Source organism: Anomaloglossus baeobatrachus, chromosome 5 (genome assembly GCF_048569485.1).
Source record: "Anomaloglossus baeobatrachus isolate aAnoBae1 chromosome 5, aAnoBae1.hap1, whole genome shotgun sequence".
Classification (NCBI taxonomy): domain Eukaryota; kingdom Metazoa; phylum Chordata; class Amphibia; order Anura; family Aromobatidae; genus Anomaloglossus; species Anomaloglossus baeobatrachus.
Genome location: NC_134357.1, coordinates 522801774 through 522822513, shown reverse-complemented (window position 1 = coordinate 522822513; position 20740 = coordinate 522801774). Strand labels below are relative to the sequence as shown.

Below are 20740 nucleotides of genomic sequence, written 5' to 3'. Positions count from 1 at the left end.
ATTTCTCAGAGATATTTATAAAAAGTGTTGTTTGCCACAAGCCACCTAGGAGACACACCAAACGTGGAAGAAGGTGCTCTGGTCAGATGAAACCAAAATCGAACTATTTGGGCACAATGCCATACGATATGTTTAGCGTAAAAGCAACACAGCTGATCACCCTGAACACACAATCCCCACTGTCAATCATGGTGGTGGCAGCATCATAGTGTGGGCCTGCTTTTCCTCAGCAGGGACAGGGAAGATGTTTAAAATTGATGGGAAGATGGATGGAGCCAAATACAGGACCATTCTTGAAGAAAACCTGTTGGAGTCTGCAAAAGACCTGAGAGTGGAACGGAGATTTCTCTTCCAACAAGACAAAACATAAAGAAAAATCTACAATGGAATAGTTCACAAATAAACGTATCCAGGTGTTAGAATGGCCAAGTCACAGTCCAGACCTGAATCCAATCGAGAATCTGTGGAAAGAGCTGAAAACTGCTGTTTACAAACGCTCTCCAACCAACCTCACTCAGCTCCAGCTGTTTGCAAAGGAAGAATGGGCAAGAATTTCAGTCTCTCGATGAGCAAAACTGATACACATACCCCAAGCGACTTGCAGCTGTAATCGCAGCAAAAGGTGGCGCTACAAAGTATTAACTTAAAGGGGACGAATAATATTGCACGCCCCAATTTTCAATTATGTTTTTAAAGAAAGTTTAAAATAAGCAATAAATTTCGTTCAAGTTCACAATTGTGTCCCACTTATTATTGATTCTTCACCATAATTTTGCTCTTTGTTTGAAGCCTCAAATGAGGGAAAAGGTTGAAAAATTCAAGGGAGCCGAATACTTTCACAAGGCACTATATGTACATGGATGAGGATGATATATCTCCAATTGGCCTACTTACAAAAAAGACGCAAAGCGTGTATTTTTATTGTATATTTACTGGTTACGGTATATCCATCTGGTCTCAATGAGAATATAAGCTTTGCGTCTTTTTTATCTATTATCTTAATATCTATTGAACTTGATTGAGGGTGACCTCTAGTGGTGAATATTTTTAGTACAGCACAATTTATTATTTTTATAATGTGATCTCAGTCCTCTCTGTGTCCAATAGATGCATATGTATATTTTGTTCCACCATTGTACTTGAAAAATATTTTATTGTTATGAGTAAATTAAGAACATCATTTTGATATAGCATTATATGGGTGTTCGATCGTGGTCCTTCTTTCTTGTCCGTTATATGGCCCTCGTAACATCATCACCCACCTCACAATTCATTTTATGGCCCTGATAACCTCCTGCCCACCTGAAAATTCATTATATGACCCTCAGAGCATTGCCCCCACCCCACAATTCATTATACAGCCCTGATAGCATCCCCTACACCCCACAATTCATTATATAGCCCTCATAGCGTCTTCCCCATCACATAATTCATTATATGGCCCTAATAACCTTCTCCCCACCCCAATATTTATTATATGGCCCTCACAGCATGTTGCCCCACCCCACAATTCATTATGAAGCTATCAGGGACTTATGATAAATTATGGAGAGAAGTCACAGGACAAGGACAAAGGTGATGTGCACACGTTCAGGATTTGCAGCATAAAATTGTGCTGCAAATCCTGATGTGTTGGCAGGAAGAACACTGCGTAAAATACACATTTTTTTACATGCGTTTTTTGTTGAATATTTTTCCCTACTCACTCGTGCAAAAACGCTGCAACAATTGACATGCATGAGATCTGAATCTGCTGCAAATCTGCTAGGAAAAAATAAGATATAATTTATTTTTTTTCCGCTAAATAATCGCAATTATCTGTGCACATTATTTTACATCTTAACGGAGATTTACTATTTTTGGTATTTTATATATGTGGTATTTGGATTAACATTGGTAGAAAAAGGTCTCCCTGTCTACAATATCATTATTTAATTAGTTTCCTATAGATGAATCTTGTGAATTTTTCACTGTATAATGTTATGCGAGAGTTTTCTACAACATATATTTTTTTTTTTTTTTTTTTTTTTTTAATATTGTGTACTTCAGTTTATAGAGAATAGAGAAAAAGAACCTGTATTCCAATGGAAACATACGTATTTGTCTGTTTATACTTGTGGTTCTTGTACCAATGTGAACTGAAAATTCTTTTTTTTTTTTTTTTTTTTTTTGTGTTATGTTATGTACATCTGTTCAAATGAATCTGTATTATAAAGAGAGGAATTTTTGTATTTCTATGCACTTTATACGTGCGGTTTTCTGTATCAATGTGAACTAGAATCTATTCAATGTTCACTATGTCACTGTGCTATATTGTGGAAAGAGTTAAATCAGGCAGATTATGAGGATGAATCACCTGTGAACTGAAAGGGATTTCCTTCACTAGCTTTAACCCCTTCAGCCCCCGGGCATTTTGCGTTTTTCTTTTTGTTTTTTTTCCTCTCTTTCCTCCGAGAGCCGTAACCTTTTTATTTTTCCGTCCATCTTGCCATACCAGTGCTTGTTTATTGCGGGACGAGTTGTAGTTTTAAATGAAACCATAAGTTTTACCATATAGTGTACTGGAAAATGGCAAAAAAATTCCAAGTGCGGAAAAATTGCAAAAAAAAGTGTGATCGCACAATAGTTTTTGGGATATTTTATTCACCATGTTCACTATATGGTAAAACTGATGTGTCAGTGTGATGCCTCAGGTCGGTGCGAGTTTGTAGACACCAAACATGTATAGTTTTACTTGTATCTAAGGGGTTAAAAAAAAATTCACAAGCTTGTCCAAAAAAAGTGGTGCATGTTTTGCGTCATTTTCCGAAACCCGTAGCGTTCTCATTTTTTGGATCTATGGCTCAGTGACGGCTTATTGTTTGTGTCTCGAGCTGACGTTTTACTGTACCATTTTTGCGCAGATGCTACGTTTTGATAGCCTGTTGCGCAAAATTTGCGGCAACCAAAAAATGTAATTTTGGCGCTTAGTAAATGGCGTAGCAGCAAAAAAATTAAGATTAATTGATTTTATATTTTGATAGATTTGATAGATTGGGCATTCCTGAAGCGGCGATACCAAATATGTGTATATTTTTTATTTTTTTTAACCCTTTAATTTTCAATGGGGTGAAAGGGGGGTGATTTGAACTTTTAGGTTTTTTTATTTTTTATTAATTTTTTAAAACTTTTTTTAACTTTTTTTTAAATTTTACTAGTCCCCCTAGGGGGCTATAGCAATCAGCAATCTGATCTCTCTGCCATATATCCAGATCACAGCTATAGAGCTAAGATCTGCAGATATGCTGTATTCCGGCATTGAGAGGAAGTGACTCATGTTAGCTACAGGTGTCATCACATGACCCCGTGCTACCATGGCAATCACCGGAAGTCACATGATCATGTCAAGTGACTTTCGATGGGGGCGGGGTAAGTCAGCATAATGGCGGCACGCATATACATCTCGCTGCCAGATTTTGACAGCGAGATGTAAGGGGTTAATAGTTGCTGGTGGAACGAGATTCCACTCGCGACTAACAGGCACACATGACAGCTGTTGAAATCAGCTGATATGTGCGCGGATCGCTGTGACCTGCTCACGGCAGGGGGCGGGGATTAACCGCACACGATCCATGACGTACCCAGTATGTCATGGGTCGTTAAGGGTTTTTTAAAAGGCTCTCGCATTGAAGAGAACATCGCGTGACAAAGACTACATTTATGTAGTTGAAACGCGTTGCGCCGTTGTCTATATTTTTCCTCCATCGGAGATATTGCCTGACCTTTACATACATGTAATTGTCTATTTTAATGAGACTGTTTTGTGTTAAAATAAACCTGGAAATGTTATGAGCTGGACCCGTTTCATTGCGCTGGAGACAAGTTTTTCTTTGTTCATGGTTATCTGGGTGACCACACCTGAAAGTCTGAGCTGCATGGAATTCTACTTCAAGTCCACATAAGGGTGAGCTGAATGTTCAAATTTATTCTATTTATATTGTGAATGATGTGTGGCTAATTGTATACTATAAATAGTCTGGTACATATTTTTATTCAGGGGCGTAGTCTGGGGGAGTTTTTATTCAGTTGAAAAGTGTATATATACAATGAGGTAGTCAGAGGGGAGCCAACTATCAATCAACATGACGTCACAGGAAGTGGAAGAATCCGCTGCCAGGTACAGTTCTGTGACCACCGAGCCTGAAAAGATCGGTGCATGGCTGAACAAGTAGGTAGTTAGCAATTACCTACTGGTAAGTGATAAACCCCATAGAAGGAAGAAAAAAAGAACCGGATAAGCCCTTTAATGGCAGAACTCTTAGGCTATGTCCGCACGTTGCTTTTTACCTGCTTTTTTGCTGCTTTTTCAACTGCAGCGTTTAATGACAAAATGGTTGTGTTCTGCTTTTCAAGCAAAGTCTATGGGAATTTGGGTTTCTTGTCCACACTATGCAGTTCAAACTGCAGCCTTTTTGTTGCAGAACTTTGGTCAAAAACTCAGCTTTGCAGTGCAAAACCCAAATGGCAAAAACAATTCACATGTCAATTGTTTTTGCCATTTGGGTTTTGCACTGCAAAGCTGAGTTTTTGACCAAAGTTCTGCAACAAAAAGGCTGCAGTTTGAACTGCATAGTGCGGACAAGAAACCCAAATTCCCATAGACTTTGCTTATAAAGCAGAACACAACCATTGTGCCATTAAACGCTGCAGTTGAAAAAGCAGCAAAAAAGCAGGTAAAAAGCAACGTGCGGACATAGCCTTACAGTTGGGAGTGTACTGATTGAAAACTCTGTGCACACGTTGTTTTTGCCCAAACAGCCACAAAACTGATCTACAAAAGGAAGCCCAGCTTACAAACAATTTGTCAAAAAAATTAAAAAATTAAATAAATTTAAATTCTCAAGGACTGAAATGTCACATACTTTCACCATCCTGCAAACCATATCAGGGCCAGCGTTGGTCACTATCTCTTCTAGTTGGACCTGGGATTGCTGGTACCATAATGAATGATGGCTGTAGAACGCTGTTAGCACCCGTAGTGTTCTGATCAAGCTCACCTTCTGAGCCCGCTTTATACAACTACTGCGCACATCCAACAAATACAAAAAGGCAAATGTTAACATGTTTGGCAAAACATTTCCCACTCAGACTTTGGGGTCAACAAAACTAGATGTCTGATTAAAACATGTTCTTTATTTTGAATATAAAAATGACTTGTCTTTGTATGATTTCTCTGATGTAAATTGAGATTTATTTTAGTAATATAATTTTTCCACATTCAGAATATCAATATGGTTTCTCCCCTTTGTGAATTATATGATGTCTAATAAGATGTGATTTCTGGTTAAAAGATTTCCCACATTCTAAACATGAATATGGCTTTGCACCTGTGTGACTTCTTTGATGTGTAACAAGATGTGATTTCTGGTTAAAACGTTTTCCACATTCTGAGCATAAAAATGGCTTCTCCCCTGTGTGAATTCTCTGATGTGCAACAAGGTTTAATTTAGCATTATAACTTTTTCCACATTCGGAACACGAATAGGGCTTCTCCCCTGTGTGAATTTTCTGATGTCTAATAAGATGTGATTTGTGGCTAAAATATTTCCCACATTCAGAACATAAATATGGCTTCTCTCCTGTGTGAATTCTTCGATGTATAATAAGATCTGAATTATGACTAAAACTTTTCTCACATTCAGAACATGCATATGGCTTCTCCCCTGTGTGAATTCTACGATGTGTAACAAGATGTGATTTCTGGTTAAAACATTTCCCACATTCTGAACATAAAAATGGCTTTTCCCCTGTGTGAATTCTCTGATGGGTAGTAAGATCTGATTTCCTATTATAACATTTCTGACATTCAGAACATGAATATGGTTTCTCTCCTGTGTGAATTCTTTGATGTGCTTCAAGACCAGATTTATGGTGAAATCTTTTCCCACATTCAGAACATAAAAATGCCTTCCCCCTAGTGTGAATTCTCTGATGGGTAGTAAGATCTGATTTCTGATTATAACATTTTTGACATTCAGAACATGAATATGGCTTCTCTCCCGTGTGAATTCTCAGATGTGCTTCAAGATCTGATTCCTGATTAAAACACTTCCCACACTCTAAACATGAAAATGGCTTCTGACATGTCTGACGTCTCTCATGTTCAACAAGATGTGATTTCTTTTTAAAACATCTCCCGCATTTAGAACATAAAAATGGTTTGGCCCCTGTGTGAGTTTTTTGATGGTAAATAAGATTTGGTTTCTGAGTGTAACATTTCCCACATTGTGAACATGAATAGGACTTCTTCCGCTTCTGAGTTTTTTGATGTTCAACATCTCTTTTGTTATTTTTTCTACCAGTCTGTGATAAATCAAAAGATTGGAACAGTTGAAAATAATCAGATGATTGATCTTTTCTTGGAAAGGCTAAGGGTTTATCTGGAGTGATGGCATGCTCATCAGATCTTTCTTGTGGGAACCCATGATCATCTACTTTAACATTAGAAGATATCACACATTCTTTTGAAAGACCTGTTGAAAGTAAAAAAAAATATTTTTTTTCCCTTTAAAATAATATAATCAAAATGTACTATGTATATTTTACAAAATATCTATATAAATCGTACATACAAAGTGCAAGACATGTAGCGGAATTCAATTTTCTGATTAAAATTGCAATACAATTCTTAGGTCAGTTAGCGTCTACTGACACCTTAGGTTGGAAGAATGATTATTTATCTTTCTGGGACAGTCAATGAGGAGAGTACCTCAATTTACATACACAATGCCACTTACTGTCTAAAAATAACAATTATGGAATAATACAAAATGTAAAGTCAACCCTGTGTAAAAGTTTCATATAGAACACTGTTTGTCAGATATTCTCGTCAGTGAAGAACATTGGTGTTTGCAAATAAAATTTCTTTTAAAAAATTGCAATCCATAAACTTCACTTCACTACAAGTGAGTATTTAGTCCTGTCTATTACCTGATGATGTGAGGGGCTGGGGAACCTCCATCATGACGTCCTTGTACAGATCTTTATGTCCTTCTAAATACTCCCATTCCTCCATGGAGAAATAGACTGTGAAATCCTGACACCTTATAGGAACCTGAAACATACAATGATACCGTCATCCCCCAATCCCTTCATAGCATTACTGTATAATGTCCCAGCATTCCCAGCAGTGTCACCTCTCCAGTCAGCAGCTCAATCATCTTGTAGGTGAGTTCTAGGATCTTCTGATCACTGATGTCCTCATGTACCAGGGGGTGAGGTGGAGGCCCCGTGATTGGGCTCAGAGGCCTTCGCCATCTCGCAGACACAGGGACCTGATGGCGCTTACTAGAGGTCTTCTTCACTACTGTGTAATCCTGGTTATGGAGAGACACATTAATAAATCTCACTACAGACATTTCCAGAGTCCTCACCTCTCCAGTTCTGTCCCTCTGTTATTCCCATAGATAAGAAGGATGCAATGTGGTGTCATAAGAATCTCTCACCTCTCCAGTAAGCCGGAAAAGGATCTCTAGGGTGAGGTGTAATATCCTCTCCACCATCGTGTCCCTGCCCTATCAATTTTTGATGGGTCAATCAGGAAAATTGTCCGTAGAAGATCTCCACTAAGAGGATCCAATATTATAGAGACCTGAATGGGGAGAAGATGGACTATTATAAAATCATAAAGATCCCATGGCAGATTGCAATGAATCAATAAGACAACCCTGGCACAACAACCTCACTAAAAAGCTTTGGCAAGTGTCCAGGGGTGCTGGAAGAGGACACAATCACAGAAAGACTTCACCAGATTCAAATAAGCAATTTTCACATTCAAGTCTGCCCTCACTTCTGCTAAACAGGACTACTTCACAACCCTCATAGCTTCTTTATCCCACAACACCAACATGTTATTAAACATTGTTAAATCCCTCCTTCACCCACCATTGCCTCCTTCAACCTCCCTCATCTCTGCAGAAGACTTTGCCACACATTTCAAAAGCAAAATTGACCAAATCAGTAAGACTTTACTAAGAAACCACCACAAATCTTCCATTTAACAGATCATTGCCCTTGCCTAATAACCTTCCTCCCCACTATCACTGAAAAAGTTTTCTCAGCTTCTCTAAAAATCAAACCTTACCACTTGTGCACTTGAACCCTAATCCTATCTCACTCCTGCCCAACCTCACCACCACGCTTATCTGCTTATCCCGGTCCTAACCCAACTTAAGTTCTGGTACCTTCCCTTTTGCTTTCAAATTTGCTACTACCACACCCAGGGCCGTATTTGGCATTCATGCTGCCCTAGGCACTTTAAGTTGTAACGCCCCCTACTGGTAAGGATGCTTTTACACTTGCGTTGTTTTGCATCCGTCACAATCAGTTGTGTGACTTATGCAACGGATGCGTTGCAGATAGTGGCACAACTGATGTGACTGATGCTGCAAAACAACAATCCGTTGTTTTTTTTTTCTTTTTTACTGTTTTACCAGCAGCTGGCTATTGTGAACGATCAGCTGATCACCCGGCGGCCAGCCGCTGGGCGATCACCTGATTGTTCACAGTAGCCGAGCGATCAGATGATCGTTCTCAAAAGCCAGCTGATCGATCTCAAAATCCAGCTGCCAGGCAATCAGCTGATCGTTCGGCCGCCGAGAGAGAGAAAGAAACATTGATTTCAATTATTAAACACAAGAGCTGAGCATGCGCAGTAGAAAAAAAAAAAAAAAGGATTCCGACGCTCAAAAAACGCTACATGCTGCGCTCCTACGTTCGTACATAACTTCACAAGAACAACCATCAGTACATAAATACATCACCAGAACCACAGTCAGTACATGACTGCATCACCAGAACAATTTTTCAGTACAGAAATACAACCTGAGAACAACCGTCAATACATGACACATCACCGTTATACAGCGATCACTTTCAATGTCAGGTTATCCCCTATCATATAAACTTGTATACCTTAACAATGGTAAGGAGATGATTGAAATTGTTGTTACCAACAATCATCAAACTAGGTACCACAGTACTGATTAGTTGCTAGTAGCCGCACTAGTAAACATTTAAAGAGTAACTTAAAGGTTTGGTCTGAAGGCAAAGTAATTTTCATTCTAAATCCCTATCTATTTAGTGCCAAAATATAATTTTTTTTTTAATATACTTGCATTAATAATTTCCTATCCTGTCCCTTGATGGCGCTTCATTTTAGGGAGGGGCAGAGGCTGTGGCAGTGACTGCAGCCTCCGCCCTATGATAACGCTTCTTTCGAGTATCCCAGCATGCACCATGCTCTAGGATTCTCAAAAGAAGGGTCATCAAAAAGGTCCATTAATTCTTTGACTGGTGCAGTAATGTGTCCTGAGACCCCCATAGGTGAAGTGCACGGCTCAGGGACAGGACTCTGATTTTCTACTGAATCCGCGCTGCTCTGTCTGCTCTCCTGCACTTTCCTAATAGGTCTTTGGAACAATTGTGGGGGACCCGGGACCGGGTTCCCCTCAGATCTGTTCAAAATTAATTACGCTAAGTCTACTTTCACACATCATGTTTTTTCCATCAGGCACAATCCGGAAAAAAAAGGGTAAAATGGATCCGGTACCGCATCCGTTTTATCCCCATAGATTTGCATTGTTACCGGATTGTGCCTGATGGCTTTGCGTTGCATCCGCTTTTTTCCGGATGCGGCAAAATTAATTAAAGCGGTGGCCGGAGGCAACGTATCTTGTAACGTTTTTTTTGTCCGGCAAAAAAAAAACGCATTGCGCCGGATCCGGCGCGATACGGCGTGTTTTACAATGGAAGCCTATGGACGCCGGATCCGTTTTGTAAACTGAGCATGCTCCAATGTTTTGAAAAACGGATCCAGCAAAAAAAAAAACAAAAACGGACAAAACAGATGCAAAAACGGATGCAAAACGGATCCAACGGATCCGTTTTTTTACGCATCCAGCACAACGGTTCCGGTAGATACGGTTTTTACATTTTTTGCCGGATCCGTTGGATCAGGAAAAAAAAGGATTGTGCCTGAATGCAGAAAACTGATGTGTGAAAGTAGCCTAAAACATAAAATAATTTCTGAAACATTAAGTCGCTCTTTAAAATGTGTTTACACTGCAGCGGATTATCAGTCTACCTCAACAAACTGTCAATCACCTGATGCAGGAGCAAAATATCTGTCACCCACAAAATGCCGATCACCCGGCACAAATATTCATAATAGGGAACGTCGCCCATAGAAAAATCATACCAGATGTATACAGCCCATACAGAAATCACACCAGGTGTATACAGCCCATACAGAAATCACACCAGGTGTATACAGCCCATACAGAAATCACACCAGGTGTATACAGAAATCATACCAGGTGTATACAGCCCATACAGAAATCACACCAGGTGTATACAGAAATCATACCAGGTGTATACAGCCCATACAGAAATCATACCGGGTGTATACAGCCCATACAGAAATCATACTGGGTGTATACAGCCCATACAGAAATCATACTGGGTGTATACAGCCCATACAGAGATGACACCAGGTCTGTACAGCTCATACAGAAATCATACCATGTGTATATAGATCATACAGAAATCACACCAGGTGTACACAGCCTATACGGAAATCACACCAAGTGTATACAGCCCATACAGAAATCATACCAGGTGTATACAGCTGAATACAGAAATCATACCAGATGTATACAGCCCATACAGAAATCATACCGGGTGTTTACAGCCCATACAGAAATCATACTGGGTGTATACAGCCCATACAGAGATTACACCAGGTCTGTATAGCTCATACAGAAATCATACCATGTGTATATAGCTCATACAGAAATCACACCAGGTGTACACAGCCTATACGGAAATCACACCAGGTGTATACAACTCATACAGAAATCATACCAGGTGTATACAGCCCATACAGAAATCATACCAGGTGTATACAACTCATACAGAAATCACACCAGGTGTATACAGCTCATACAGAAATCATACCAGGTGTATACAGCCCATACAGAAATCATACCAGGTGTATACAGCCCATACAGAAATCATACCAGGTGTATACAACCCATACAGAAATCATACCAGGTGTATACAACCCATACAGAAATCATACCAGGTGTATACAGCCCATACAGAAATCATACCAGGTGTATACAGCCCATACAGAAATCATACCAGGTGTATACAGCCCATACAGAAATCATACCAGGTGTATACAGCCCATACAGAAATCATACCAGGTGTATACAGCCCTTTGTCTCATGGCCAGTGTGAACATGGTCTCACAAGTTCCATGTATACCATCTCATACTCCGGCTCACTTTTTTGTTTTTATGTAGTTTTTTTGTATTCAGTACAAACAGGGAGTGGCCCCCTTCTCAGCGAGCTGGACATTTAATTCTGTGAATCCCCCTGACTGTGTGTGTCCTGTTGGGACCCGGTCGCTCTCAGCCCTTAGCCACACTGAGGCCTATTTTTAGACCCATGGTAAGGTTTTAATATTAGAGAGTGTAGGTACTATCCCAACTGGGTACACCTTAACGTTTGGTGGGATAGCTTTATGCTTTTTTTGATCAAAAACAGTGTTTACTAAGTACCCTATGTTTATATGCACTATGGTTTTATTTAGTTACAGCAGGGTATGTTTTCACAATTTTTTCCTTGGTTTCTCTTTGTCTCATGGCCAGTGTGAACATGGTCTCACAAGTTCCATGTATACCATCTCATACTCCGGCTCACTTTTTTGTTTTTATGTAGTTTTTTTGTATTCAGTACAAACAGGGAGTGGCCCCCTTCTCAGCGAGCTGGACATTTAATTCTGTGAATCCCCCTGACTGCGTGTGTCCTGTTGGGACCCGGTCGCTCTCAGCCCTTAGCCACATTGAGGCCTATTTTTAGACCCATGGTAAGGTTTTATTATTAGGGAGTGTAGGTACAATCCCAACTGGGTACACCTTGACGTTTGGTGGGATAGCTTTATGCTTTTTTTGATCAAAAACAGTGTTTACTAAGTACCCTATGTTTATATGCACTATGCTTTTATTTAGTTACAGCAGGGTATGTTTTCACAATTTTTTCCTTGGTTTCTCTTTGTCTCATGACCAGTGTGAACATGGTCTCACAAGTTCCATGTATACCATCTCATACTCTGGCTCACTTTTTTGTTTTTAAGAAATCATACCAGGTGTATACAACCCATACAGAAATCATACCAGGTGTATACAACCCATACAGAAATCATACCAGGTGTATACAGCTCATCATACAGAAATCATACCAGGTGTATACAGTCCATACAGAAATCATACCAGGTGTATACAGCCCATACAGAAATCATACCAGGTGTATACAGCCCATACAGAAATCATACCAGGTGTATACAACCCATACAGAAATCACACCAGGTGTATACAACCCATACAGAAATCACACCAGGTGTATACAACCCATACAAAAATCACACCATGTGTATACAGCTCATACAGAAATCCTACCAGGTGTATACAGCCCATACAGAAATCATACCAGGTGTATACAACCCATACAGAAATCATACCAGGTGTATACAACCCATACAGAAATCATACCAGGTGTATACAGCTCATACAGAAATCATACCAGGTGTATACAGCTCATACAGAAATCCTACCAGGTGTATACAGCCCATACAGAAATCATACCAGGTGTATACAGCCCATACAGAAATCATACCAGGTGTATACAACCCATACATAAATCATACCAGGTGTATACAACCCATACAGAAATCATACCAGGTGTATACAACCCATACAGAAATCATACCAGGTGTATACAGCCCATACAGAAATCATACCAGGTGTATACAGCCCATACAGAAATCACACCAGGTGTATACAACCCATACAGAAATCACACCAGGTGTATACAACCCATACAGAAATCATACCAGGTGTATACAACCCATAGAGAAATCATACCAGGTGTATACAGCTCACACAGAAATGATACCAGGTGTATACAGCCCATACAGAAATCACACCATGTGTATACAGCTCACACAGAAATCATACCAGGTGTATACAGCCCATACAGAAATCATACCAGGTGTATACAACCCATACAGAAATCATACCAGGTGTATACAACCCATACAGAAATCATACCAGGTGTATACAGCTCATACAGAAATCATACCAGGTGTATACAGCCCATACATAAATCATACCAGGTGTATACAGCCCATACAGAAATCATACCAGGTGTATACAACCCATACAGAAATCACACCATGTGTATACAGCTCATACAGAAATCATACCAGGTGTATACAGCCCATACAGAAATCATACCAGGTGTATACAGCCCATACAGAAATCATACCAGGTGTATACAACCCATACAGAAATCATACCAGGTGTATACAACCCATACAGAAATCATACCATGTGTATACAACCCATACAGAAATCATACCAGGTGTATACAGCCCATACAGAAATCATACCAGGTGTATACAGCCCATAGAGAAATCATACCAGGTGTATACAACCCATACAGAAATCATACCAGGTGTATACAGCCCATACAGAAATCATACCAGGTGTATACAGCCCATACAGAAATCATACCAGGTGTATACAACCCATACAGAAATCATACCAGGTGTATACAGCCCATACAGAAATCACACCAGGTGTATACAGCCCATACAGAAATCATACCAGGTGTATACAACCCATACAGAAATCATACCAGGTGTATACAGCTCATACAGAAATCATACCAGGTGTATACAACCCATACAGAAATCACACCAGGTGTATACAGCTCAACTTAACATTTGATAAAAGATTCACTTTTGTTTATGGCATAGGCCACTCCAAAAGTGCACAATGCCCCCTCACTGCAAAATAAATAAATAAATTAGATTTTTTTTTGTTAGGTTACACTGTTTCTACCTGGCATGATTTTTATATGGGCTGTGTTCCCTAAAAAATGTTTGTACAGTTTAATTGGCATTTGGGGGGGTGACAGACGCCTTTAAATATCTTTCTTGGCCGCACATTGTCCTGTGAACACATGCTGCCAAGAACAATGCTATTCTATGTGCACAGGACGATCATGGTAAAGATCGTTCTGTGCACATGAAAGTGCGGTCACAGGCTCAGAAGCTGTTAAACCACTGACCATCTGCTGGATATAGATCAGCGATCACTTAAAACCTGCATTTAGCAATGTGTTTAGCCATCACCTGCATTTATCCAGCCTCAAACCTCGGTACCTCACAGGTCCTGGTGCCATGATGACTTCACATCCACAGCTCATCTCTGCAGACCTCCATCTTCTCTGCTCTTCTGCAGCACATCACGACACAGTGCCCTTAAAAATAACATGTCATTATAAAAATAATCAACCATGCTGTTCCCTAAATAAGCCCCCAAAATAAATAACTGTCCTTCACATTAATCCCTGCACAAAAAAATGACCCCCCCCCCACACTGTCTATATTATGGTACATGGCTTCCACACTGCCCCCTTTATAATACCACACCGTCTCCCCTCATGAGTTACACCCACTACACCAGGGTTCCCCAACTCCAGTCCTCAAGGCCCACCAACAGTGCATGTTTTCAGGATTTCCTTAGCATTGCACTGCTGTTGGAACCAGCACCTGGGCAGGTAATTACATTACACCTGTAATTATTAAGTATTACACCTGTGCAATACTTAGGAAATCCCAAAAACCTGCACTGTTGGTGGGCCTTGAGGACTGGAGTTGGGGACCTCTGCACTACACCCTCCTCACTTATGAACCATGATCGCCAAACTGTATAGACCACATGCTGCCCCCTATTCGAACTGTCTCCCACACATTAGACTTCTACATACTGAGCCATGTTGCCCTTTCTCCATACTGAGCCCACCCCACGCTGCCCCCTTTTCCATACTGAGCCCACCCCATGCTGCCCCCTTTTCCATACTGAGCCCACCTATGGCTGCTGCCCCTGCCCTATAGAGATCCCCCTCCATGCACCCCCTTTCCAATATAGAGCGCCCCCTATGGCTGCTGCCCCTTCCCCATAGAGATCCCCCTCCATGCACCCCCTTTCCTATACAAGCGCGCCCCCTATGGCTGCTGCCCCATAGAGATCCCCCTCCATGCGCCCCCTTTCCTATATAGAGCGCCCCCTATGGCTGCTGCCCCTGCCTTATAGAGATCCCCCTCCATGCACCCCCTTTCCTATACAGCACGCCCCCTATGGCTGCTGCCCCCTGCCCCATAGAGATCCCCCTCCATGCACCCACTTTCCTATACAATGGGCCCCCTATGGCTGCTGCCCCTTGCCCCATAGAGATCCCCCTCCATGCACCCCCTTTCCTATATAGAGTGCCCCCTATGGCTGCTGCCCCTGCCCCATAGAGATCCCCCTCCATGCACCCCCTTTCCTATACAGCGCGCCCCCTATGGCTGCTGCCCCTGCCCCATAGAGATCCCCCTCCATGCAACCCCTTTCCTATATAGAGCGCCCCCTATGGCTGCTGCCCCTGCCCCATAGAGATCCCCCTCCATGCACCCCCTTTCCTATATAGAGCGCCCCCTATGGCTGCTGCCCCTGCCCCATAGAGATCCCCCTCCATGCACCCCCTTTCCTATATAGCGCGCCCCCTATGGCTGCTGCCCCTTGCCCCATAGAGATCCCCCTCCATGCACCCCCTTTCCTATATAGAGCGCCCCCTATGGCTGCTGCCCCCTGCCCCATAGAGATCCCCCTCCATGCACCTCCTTTCCTATATAGAGCGCCCCCTATGGCTGCTGCCCCTGCCCCATAGAGATCCCCCTCCATGCCCCCCGTTTCCTATACAGTGTGCCCCCTATGGCTGCTGCCCCTGCCCCATAGAGATCCCCCTCCATGCACCCCCTTTCCTATATAGAGCACCCCCTATGGCTGCTGCCCCCTGCCCCATAGAGATCCCCCTCCATGCACCCCCTTTCCTATATAGAGCGCCCCCTATGGCTGCTGCCCCTGCCCCACACAGATTATACCCCATGCACCTCCTTTTCCCATAGAGCGCCCCCTATGGCTGCTGCCCCTGTCCCATGCAGATTACATTCCGCCGGCTGCCGCCGCTATCTTCGGCTCTACAGCGCCTACCTCCCGGCTCCGGTGACCTCTCTCCTCAGCTCCTCAGCGGCACTCAGTCTGCAGAGACGCCGGCAGCGGTGACTCATCGCGCTGCCGTGACGTCATCAGTGAGCGCGTCAGGCCAGGGAGCTGATTGCAGCTTGTGACCCCGGAAGTGCCCTCGCGCAGGGAGCAGGTATGGAGGATGATTTGTATTAGCGTTTAAGACGCTAATACAAATTAAAAACGGGACCAACTAACACGTGACCCCCCCGCAAAGACTCCGGTTATGGTAATGAGTCTGGGGAGGGAAATTTAAAAAAAAAAAAAGAAATTTAATTTTTTTTATACTCTCGCCCTTGGCGCCGCCCCCCCGCAACCCGCCGCCCCAGGCACCGGACCACGGGTGCCTAATGGTAAATACGGCCCTGACCACACCTATCCTGAAGAAAACATCCCTTTACTCAACCTCTATGTTCAGCTATTGTCCCTAGTTGTTAGCCTCCAAACTCCTCAAACAGCATGTCTATGCTTAACTTTCCACCCACCTCTCATCTAACTAAAGCCTGCTTTACACGCTACAAGATATCTTACGATGTGTCGGCGGGGTCACGTCGTAAGTGACGCACATCCGGCATTGTAAGGTATGTTGTAACGTGTGACAGCGACGTGCAATTGTGATTGAACGAAAAAACGTTCATCACATGCACGTCGTTCATTCCTGACGAATTGAACGTCAGATTGTTCATCGTACCCGGGGTAGCGCACATCGCAGTGTGTGACACCCCGGGAACGATGAACAGATCTCACATGCCTCCTGCGGCTCCCGGCCCACAATGCGGAAGGAAGGAGGTGGACGGGATGTTTACGTCCCGCTCAGCTCTGCCCCTCCGCTTCTATTGGCCGGCTGCCGCGTGACGTCGATGTGACGCCAAACGTCCCTCCCACTCCAGAAAGAGGACGTTCGACGCCCACATCGAGGTCGTATGGTAGGTAAGTATGTGTGACAGGGGTTAATCATATGTGCGGCACGTTCAACAAATTGAACATGCTGCACATACGATGTGGGCGTTGCAAATCGCATACGATATCGTATGCGAAATTGCAACGTGTAAAGCAGGCTTAACCCTGAGACATCCAACAATCCGGTTCCACTGCCCTAACCAACATTACTAATGACTTACTGCCAAAGCTAACAGACAATTCTCTATACTCTACTTCTAATCAGAAAAAAGACTGACTGGAACACCTATGTGTGTAAATTAGGTGCTAGCCTAAAACTACATGACTATAATACAAATAATAAGCTGCGCACTAACCACTATAAAAATATAAACATGAAAAACGGTAAAGCATTACTGCTATAGGGATACTGTGAACAATGAAAAATACATTTAGCTATCTGGAAAAAATGAAATACATGAAAAATGGTATTGAAAAATTGCTATGAATATATGAAAGTAGTAGAGATGTTTAGCAAATGTATATGCTAGCCCTATTACCAGACTCTATTCATGATTCTTTATAGCCAGGAGCCTGTCTGCCCATACTTGCAGATTTTTAATAGCACATAGAGAGGCACTAAGATTAGGTTCCTGAAAAATTAGAGATTACCTTGTCATTGGTTTTCGGGCTCATTTGCATTGATCAATACATTTGCTAAATATCTCTACTACTTTCAAGTATTCATAGCTGCTTTTTTCTTGCCATAATACAAATTCTAACAGTCTATTCAATAAGACTATCAGCTGTGTATCCACCAGACTTCTGCACAACACAACTGATGGTCCCAACCCCATTTATAAGGCAAGAAATCCCACTTATTAAACCTGACAGGGCACACCTGTGAAGTGAAAAACATTTCCGGTGACTACCTCTTGAAGCTAATCAAGAGAATGCCAAGAGTGTGCAAAGCGGTAATCAAAGCAAAAGGTGGCTACTTTGAAGAACCTAGAATATAAGATATATTTTCAGTTGCTTCACACTTTTTTGTTAAGTATTTCATTCCACATGTGCATAGTTTTGATGCCTTCAATGTGAATCTACAATCGGTGAAACACAGCCCACAGCCCAGTGACTCAGGAAGACTGGGGCCGGCTGCTGTGGTGTCACGTGATCAGGAACTTGAAGTGACATCACCGGATCCCCGAGGTCATGGAGCCCGGGGGTCAGGCGATGGGGAACAGTGGTCCGCAATAGCGCCTCTCACAGGCACTATTGCCAACATAAGGCATTTGAAAGAAGCATTGTTTCTCAACATAGTATCGATCTAACAAATAACTTCTTTAAGGGGAGGTAGTTTAGAGGGGAGTGGTGAGGAGTTCTAGAAGGGAATATATAAGGTGAGGGAGAGGGGGTAGCCTGCAAACAGCATGTAGGCACCACTGCTGAAGGTCCAACCCTCTCTGATGAACAGGGGTGTACATGGATAATTTAAAATAAAAAATAAAAAAATGGGGGTGAACTGTTAGCGGCTCATTTCGGCATTGCGGAGGAGAGGGAGGTTCTTGGATTTTGGTGGTAAATTTGTGTTTGGGGGTGGTACATCTGGTGGATGGTAACCTCACATTTTGGTTCAGATCTTGGTTAATTGCCTGGCGGATTTTGGGCTCTTCAGGGTGGGGTCCCTGGGAGTTGGTGATGTTGCTAATTAGAGATGAGCGAGTACCTAGATATTTGTACTCGCTATACTCATAACGAGTACTGTCTAATACTCGTGTATTCTTTTCGAATAGTGTGTGTAATGCAAGTCAATGGGGAAAAACTTGCAAAGTAACGAGTAACCCGAATGCCGTACTATCCTCTACTTGCACGAATAGTGCGGCATTCGGGTTACTCGTTACATTGCGAGTTTTTCCCCTTTGACTTGCATTGTACACGCTATTCGGAACGAATACACGTGTATTACACAGTACTCATTATGAGTATAGTAAGTACGAATAGTTAACTCGCTCAACTCTATTGCTAATGTTTTCCAGCAATAGTGGTGCCCCCGAGCCTGTGGTTGTGGCTGGGGTAATGCTGCATGGTTCCAGTATGGTTTCTGCCACGTTTTTGGAGTTCCAAGAACCTCATCACCCTTCATGTTAATTTATTGTATGTTTGTTTATAATAAAGGCCGATTTGGCCATATTAATCCAAAATGGTTGTCTTTCATTTGTGGGAGGGGATCTGGGTTATGGGTGGGGGTGGACCCGAAGGGGATGTAGATTGAAGTACAAGGTGAAGCCTCTACAATACAGTCATCTGGTCGCCTTCAACTTGAATTGAGCCATCTTGAAAAAGACTTCAGTTGTCAAGTTTCCAAAGCACAATGAGGGCCCATTCGTGAATACATTTCTTTAAGACAGGTCGGCTGTAGGAAGATGTTCGATGGACCTTTCTATTAAATTACCGCATCTCCCAGCTTCTCCTCTTCCACGTTCTGAAATCTACGACACAAAATCGGCCAGAATTGACCCCTACTTCCTTAAATAAATCTGTAGGGCGATGCTGGACCTGTCCCCTTCTAACAGGCCCCTCCGACACCACATGGGGAATCCCTTTATTCTAAAGTATTACAGGGAAAACAAGGAAAATTACCCGACACCTCCATTCCCTATAAATCTCCACCCCAGAGAGAAAGCGTCATCTGTCCCCAAACCCAGAGTGACCTCCCCTGTATACATGAGCACACCCAGCTGTATATTACTGTACATATACACATGGCAGAGCTGGGGGAGGGGACACTATCTCCGGGAATGGAGGGGTTAGGCTGCTTTCATACATCCGGTTTGTGCTGAGCGGCTCAAAAACATATGCAACGGATGCGGCGAAAAAAACGGATCCGTTGCATATGTTTTTCCCATGCGGCCCGTCTTTACAGATGCGGCTTGATACTGAGGATGCGCAATGCGAAAACCCGCAACCAGCGGCCAGATGCGTTTTTTGCCGCAGGACGCCGCATACGGCGTCCATAGGCTTGCTTTGTGAATCGCGCCACATCGCGACAGATCCCGGCGTGATACGATTTTTTCGCTGCACCAAAAAGCGTGCCAGGCAACGTTCCATCGGGCCGCCGCATGGGATAAATATGCTACATCCGGAAAAAAATGGACGCAAGGTAAGGCCATGCGGCACAATACGGCGCTAATGCAAGTCTATGCGGGAAAAAACGCAACCGGCGGCAAAAAAAAAGTTGCGTTTTTTTCTGCAGAGCTCTGTATTGTGCCGCACGGCAAAAACCGGATGTGTGAAAGCAGCTTAATGGGGAATCTCCACATACCTCCTCCTGCAGAGCCGCACACTAGATATATGGCTGCTCTGTGCTTACAGGACCTGTGATGATGTCACATGGAGGGGAGGAGTCAGGGGTCACATGGTCAGCTCCTCAGTGTATGCAAGACTTATGTGTGGGGGGTCAGGAGGGATTTACAGTGTGGATGAACCAGAGCCGTGTGTGTACGAGGTGTACGGAGCGGAGCCGTGTGTGCACGAGGTGTACGGAGCGGAGCCGTGTGTGCACGAGGTGTACGGAGCGGAGCCGTGTGTGTACGAGGTGTACGGAGCGGAGCCGTGTGTGCACGAGGTGTACGGAGCGGAGCCGTGTGTGCACGAGGTGTACGGAGCGGAGCCGTGTGTGCACGAGG

General features: G+C 42.9%; 1 protein-coding gene across 1 annotated transcript; it reads right to left on the bottom strand.

Annotated features, from left to right (window-relative positions):
- Positions 1–5185: 5185 nt before the first annotated feature.
- Positions 5186–20409, bottom strand: LOC142312073 (uncharacterized). Its single transcript, XM_075350953.1, has 5 exons — positions 20377–20409; positions 7485–7630; positions 7176–7355; positions 6970–7093; positions 5186–6512 (listed from the first exon to the last, which is right to left on the bottom strand). Exons 2-5 carry the CDS (start codon positions 7539–7541, stop codon positions 5266–5268), a joined length of 1608 nt encoding a protein of 535 aa, XP_075207068.1. The 5' UTR covers positions 7542–7630; positions 20377–20409; the 3' UTR covers positions 5186–5265.
- Between the last annotated feature and the right edge of the window lie 331 nt (positions 20410–20740).

Excerpts from the sequence above, each read along its gene's own strand:
- LOC142312073 (XM_075350953.1), bottom strand. The coding sequence starts at position 7,541 with ATGGTGGAGAGGATATTACACCTCACCCTAGAGATCCTTTTCCGGCTT. Across the intron at positions 7,356-7,484 it reads TTTTCCGGCTTACTGGAGAG|GATTACACAGTAGTGAAGAA; the intron begins GTGAGAGATTCT and ends CTCCATAACCAG. Across the intron at positions 7,094-7,175 it reads TTGAGCTGCTGACTGGAGAG|GTTCCTATAAGGTGTCAGGA; the intron begins GTGACACTGCTG and ends TGTATGTTTCAG.